This window comes from Gastrolobium bilobum, unplaced genomic scaffold, assembly GCF_033153095.1.
Source record: "Gastrolobium bilobum isolate Gb01-03AN ecotype WA unplaced genomic scaffold, APGP_CSIRO_Gbil_v1 utg2552, whole genome shotgun sequence".
Taxonomy (NCBI): domain Eukaryota; kingdom Viridiplantae; phylum Streptophyta; class Magnoliopsida; order Fabales; family Fabaceae; genus Gastrolobium; species Gastrolobium bilobum.
This window is the reverse complement of record NW_026899436.1, coordinates 84,886-90,952: the sequence shown is the minus strand read 5'-3', so window position 1 is coordinate 90,952 and position 6,067 is coordinate 84,886. Positions and strand designations below refer to the sequence as shown.

Below are 6,067 nucleotides of genomic sequence, written 5' to 3'. Positions count from 1 at the left end.
AGTTGTATCATTTCACTCTTATAAAGAGATGAGAATATTTCAAAATTTTTTTGTCCACTCTCTCTCCTCATGATCTATCTCTTTCTCTCACTTAAATTGACACAACTTTACATTATTTAAAATGACAATTATACATATATATATATATATGGGGAGGGATCATTTGACTCCAGAGTAAGATTTAAAAGTCTTACTCCTCATCCCAGCCATTGATTTCCGTTCATCCAACGGTTATCATTTATTTGAAATTAATAATTAATTAATGCATTAAATTACTAAATGATAACCGTTGGATGAACGGAAATCAAGGGCTGGGATGAAGAGTAAGACTTTTAAATCTTACTCTGGAGTCAAATGATCCCTCCCCTATATATATATATATATGGATTTGGTATTTGTCATTTTAAATGACATAAATTATGTCATTTTAAGAGAGAAATAGAACAAGGAATGAAAATCATGACAGAGAAAATGAGTGATTTTTTTTTTAAATTTAAATTTTAAATAAAAATAGTTTTTTGTATCTATTTCTCTTTTAAAATGCAATAATTAAACACTTTTCTCCATTTATATATATATATGGAGAAGAATCCGTTTACAAACTTTTTACAAATTTTTGCAAATTACACTATGTACTCTCGGGAGAACATAATGTAACATAGTGTTCTCTCGGAGTACACAGTTTAGTTTGTAAGAGTTTATAAACAACAAGTTTGTAAATATAACTTTCCCCTATATATATATATATATATATATATATATATATATATATATATATGAGAAGAATATGTATCATTTTAAAGGATGTAAAGTTGTGTTAAGTGAGAGAAAGAGATAAATAAATGAGGAGAGAGAATGGACAAAAAAATATAAATGTGTGGGTTCTATCTTGTGTGAGAGAAAAGATATAAGTTGTGTCATTTAAAAAAGACAAACAATTTTTCATACATACATACATACATACATACATACATATATATATGAGAAAAGCATCTATCCTTTTAAAGGATATAAGTTTATATCCTTTTAGATCCTAACCGTTGATTTCCATCCATCAACGGTTATAATCTATTGGCCAAACTTAATAGGCCAAGTTTATTATTAATTAATTAATAATTTTAATTCAATAAATTATAACCGTTGATGGACAGAAATCAACGGTTAGGATCTAAAAGGATATAAGTTTATATCTTTTAAAGGATAGATGTTATTCCCTATATATATATATATATATATATATATATATATATATATATATATTTATAGGGTTTAAATTATCTCATTTTATAGAAGATAATTATCTCATGTTAGTGAGATATAAAAAGTTGTGCTATTCTTTTTTTATTTTTTTTTATTTTTAAAAAATGGTGGGACCCACATAACTTGTTTCTATGCATGAGGTAAGTTATCTTCTATTGAAGGAGATTAATAAATCCCATATTTATATATATATATATATAATTCACTATTTTGTTTCCTATATCCCTTTGTTGCGGTGTTATGCCATGTTTGTGCTAACCAGAAATAAGAGAAGCAGAGATGGTGACAGTGGAGACGAAGAAGATGAAGAGAAACCATTCATAAAAGTGGCTGCTATTTGCGGCTCTTTGCGTAAAGCTTCCTACAACAGAGGCCTCATCCGTGCTGGTAAGTGCTTTTCTTATTCTGAAAATACATTTATATTGGGGTTGTGATTAGATGAGGTGGGATGCAGCGATGGAGCTCGCCAAGGAACAAATCGAGGGCGTCCACGTGGAGTACATCGAGATATCAGCGTTGCCGATGATGAATACGGATCTTGAAGTGGGTGGTACATATCCGGCGGAAGTGGAAGCTTTCCGGCAGAAGGTTCTGGAAGCTGATTCCTGCCTCTTTGCTTCTCCTGATTACAACTACTCCATCACTCGTAATCTTCTTTTACTTTAATTTCACTTGTTTATTTATAATCGCATGTTTAATTAGCAAGTTTAATTAGTAGAAATTGTGCTTCCTGTCAACGGTTTTGATAAGAAAAAAAGAAAAGAAAAAACCCAGATAATTTGTGTAGTCTGTGGTCAAACAAGTAACAAACATATGATATATGTTTTAGTTTTTCTTTTTTTAAACTCTTTTTGTTTGATTTATATGGTTTGAAAATGATAATGCTTTACTTTTTCTTTTCGGTACGAATGTAATTGTGTTGGTTTACACTTTATTTGGATTTAAATAGGTATAAAAAACCTGACTTGTTAACCTGTGCTAGGTTAAATTATATGCTCGAATTAATTTATATTTAAATATAAAAAGTTTTTTTGTTTTTTCGTACACAAATAATAAAAAGTTTGACTTAGGCCTATGAATCTATTTAAATATATCAAACCTAGAATTAATACATATATAAAAAACTATTTTTATTAATTGCAATTATTAAATTTTTATTTTATTTTATTTTTTATTAAAATAAATAATAATTTGTTTTTTGGATAAACTATGGGTATCCTCCATAAAAGGCAATCCTTTTCGAGTGGGGAATATCCATATTATGGTGAGATTAGCTATTTTTTGCATTCACAGGGACTTGAATCTAAGATCTTACTTAAGAAGAATCAAACATGTACCACTTGAACCAACTCTCTTTAATATTCTGTTTAATTAAATATACTAGGATAGGGTCAGACCGAACCGTAGGCCCATAATAGGTTATTTAACTCATTTACACCCTTACTTTTGGGTGATTTTGAATTTTATTTCAGGACTTTTGAAATTGAAGGAAATTTTCGGTTGTATCGTTTAATATATGTTGCATTAAGTATGAGAGTAATTAGGGTAACTATATTTTTAATACTATAGATAAGGTGATATACATTAAATGATATAGAATAAGAATTTTTTTATTGCAAGTTTCTTTAACTTTCACTCTGTGTAACAATAGCACCTTTGAAGAATGCATTAGACTGGGGATCAAGACCTCCTAATGTGTGGGCTGGGAAAACTGCTGCAGCTGTAAGTGCTGTTGGCGGTGGGAGAAGAGCACAGCTTCATCTCCGTCAAATTGGAGTATTTCTTGATCTTCATTTCATCAACAAACCAGAATTCTACCTTAATGCACACCGGCCACCGGGAAAGTTCAACAGCAACGGTGACTTGGTTGATTCAGAGACAAAAGAGAAGCTTAAAGAAATGATTCTTTCCTTACAAGTATTCACGTTGAGACTTCAAGGCAAATGCTGAATTGTTTTGGGTAACACAAAATAAGAACTAGTACTGGAACAATTTGATTCCTTTTCTTGTGATTAGGACCTGTGTTTCAAAATAATTAAGATTAGGACTCCTGTGGAAATGTATGTTATGGGCATAATATTTTTAATTTATACAGTGTATATTATATTTAATATTCAATAATTTAACAAAAAGATAAAACTAAACTTATAATAACCATCAATTTTGCAAAGAAACATAAGATATCACAAATGTTTATATTAAACTCAATAAAATTATAATCGTAATCCAACAAATCTAATAGTTGGAACTCAAAATGCAATGCAATGTAACCTTTGAACCTTTTTTGAGTCTTTGCAACGAGTATTGGAGTGTCGAGAAGTATCGGAGTGTCGAGAATGACACGTTAGGAATTTTGAAGTGTCGGTGCTTCATAGTTTATTACTACCTACTTCAACTGTATAAAATGTGGTTAAACTCACTTTATCTGACAAATTTAATTTCAATACTGACAGTTGATTTTTTTTTATTTGATCATAAATCCTTAAGCCATTTTTGTAAACCAAAAAGATAATATGTTTTTGCAATGCGAACATAGCTCCGGGGTTGGGATTGTGTGACAAATATAAATTCCATCCCAGCCCGCTCGACTTTGGGCCCATTCTCTCTTGCTTGCTGCTTTCTTTTTATTAAACATGCTCGGTGGTTTCTACACTACACTTTATGGAATTGGACACCATTATTGATTTTATGCAATTATTGCCAAACATTTTGATAAAACAATACCATTATTGTTCTGGAACCAACTCACGAGTTCTATATTATTTACTAATAACCACTTAGTAACATATTAGGATGAAGCTAATATTCTAGAAATCAAGAGACAAGGTCTATCACTGTTAGCTTTGAATCATGTATATTTTAATGGTTTAGTTTCTGATTTATTTGGGCTGAATGAAGTGTGCTATGCAGGTATTTGGGCCAAAAAGAAAAATAATATGGCCTAATTTGGAAAAAGATAAAAGGAGGGAAGTCAATGTAATTTTACTCATAAATTTCATTACCCAATGCTTGCAAATATTAAAATGAGATCACGTGATCAAGTTAATGAAAGCAAGGGACAAATTTGGACCATTGGATGAACAAAAAGATGGACGACTACTAGCTTTTGGATTTTTTTAGTTATTAGTTGTTTTGTGGGTTCTAAAAAAGAAGACCATATTGAAGTTTTTAGTTCATGTTATGCTTGTAAAAAAAATAGCCTTATGAGAAGTAGATTTCTTTTGAATGTTCTTGAAATACTCTTTTGTAAGCTGGTTGTGAAGTTTCGAAGTTCTTGACTTTGAAGAGCATTGACAATGCGTCTTCTAGGTAAGGATCTAAATACAAGCTCAGCTTTTCCTTAATTTTGCAAGTTCTTCCTAGCTTTAGTTTAGGAATTTCGAGTTGCTTAAATACTGGTATGTAAACTTTCACTTTGAGTTCTCTTTTCTGAATATTTGGTAATGCATGTTGCTTTTAGTTCAAATTTTGCAATTTTCGTTTGTTAATATGGGTTTCTAAATTCTTTTTCTGGGATTCAAGATGAATGAATGATTCTTTTATTTTTTCTGAACACTGAGATGTTTTCTTTAGTTTTATTTGATTAGCAAGTTTTCAATTTCAAGTCCAAGAAAACCATGGGAATGGGTCTTGGATCAATTTAACATAATTGTGATTGGGAAATTAGGTTATGTTCTTTTGCTGATTAAACGCTTGAGGTTAGTGATAATCCAAGGAGTTATTTGATATAATTCTTGAAGATTTAGAAAACCTTGGGAAAGGACCCTTCTGAGGAACAGACTTGGAATTGGGAAATTCCAGTGAAATAGCCATATTAAGTCAAATTCTGAGATTAAAGTGCCATAGCAGTGCGAAGATGCAGTAATGCATAAATTCTAGAACATCCATGATTCAAGAATCCTAGATACTTCAAATTTGTATTCATCCTTTTATCACTATTGTTAATCAGTTCTGAATATTAACCAAGTTTATAATTTTTTAGTTTGAAATTTAATAGTGTACAAGTTCAAGAAATAAAAATAAAAAATAAAGAGAAATTAATTCAACCATTCCCAGAGAACGATTCTAAACATCTGATCTATACTATCCAACAAAATGGCGTTGTTGCCGGGGAATGATGCTTGAATTAGTTTTCCGTTTAAAGTTCTGTTTTGTAATTCTTAGAATTGTGTTCTTTTTTTTCTTTTTCTTTTTTTTTAGTTTTTTAGTTTTCTTATAACTCAGATTTCTTTTTCTCCTGCAAAAAAAGAAATTATATTGCATAATTCTATTCTTATTCCAAAGGGCACCAGTGGAAGGCATTAGTTGCTGGTTGCTATTACAAGATGGTAGATGATAATAGTTCCATCCATGGTCACAACGAAAATGGGGATGGAAATGGCAATAATGCATTGACGATAGTGGATGAGGATCTACCCATCATGGAATATGTTATTCCTTCTCTCGTTGGAGTCATTCTAGGGATAGTTCAACTGGGTGAGGAAGCAAATTTCGATCTAAAACCTAGCATGGTGCAGCTCCTTCAATCAATGACACAATATCATGGATTGCCAAACGAAGATCCTCACAAGCATATCACCAAGTTTATGAAACTCTCAGATACATTTTCTGTACATAGGGTATCTAATGAGGCTATGCAAATGAAGCTTTTTTCGTATTCTCTAGCCGGAGGCAAAAGAATGGATTGAAGATCTACCATCTCAGTCCATATCGACTTGGAAAGAGTTGGGAGAAGCCTTTCTCATGAGGTTTTTCCCACCAACCAAGGTTTGTGATCTGTGAGATAACATCACAGGCTTTAGACAAT

The 6,067-nt window shown here is 31.1% G+C and overlaps 1 protein-coding gene across 1 annotated transcript; it reads left to right on the top strand.

Annotated features, from left to right (window-relative positions):
* Nucleotides 1-1,498: 1,498 nt before the first annotated feature.
* On the top strand, nucleotides 1,499-3,359 carry LOC133290441 (NADPH:quinone oxidoreductase-like). Its single transcript, XM_061488519.1, has 3 exons — nucleotides 1,499-1,647; nucleotides 1,715-1,906; nucleotides 2,912-3,359. The coding sequence occupies exons 1-3, from the start codon at nucleotides 1,506-1,508 to the stop codon at nucleotides 3,208-3,210; spliced, it is 633 nt and encodes a 210-aa protein (XP_061344503.1). The 5' UTR covers nucleotides 1,499-1,505; the 3' UTR covers nucleotides 3,211-3,359.
* Nucleotides 3,360-6,067: the final 2,708 nt, after the last annotated feature.

Bases quoted from the DNA above. Each gene is read 5' to 3' on its own strand.
- LOC133290441 (XM_061488519.1), top strand. From the start codon at position 1,506: ATGTTTGTGCTAACCAGAAATAAGAGAAGCAGAGATGGTGACAGTGGA. The intron at 1,648-1,714 runs GTAAGTGCTTTT...GGTGGGATGCAG, and splicing joins CAGAGGCCTCATCCGTGCTG to CGATGGAGCTCGCCAAGGAA. The intron at 1,907-2,911 runs GTAATCTTCTTT...GTGTAACAATAG, and splicing joins TTACAACTACTCCATCACTC to CACCTTTGAAGAATGCATTA.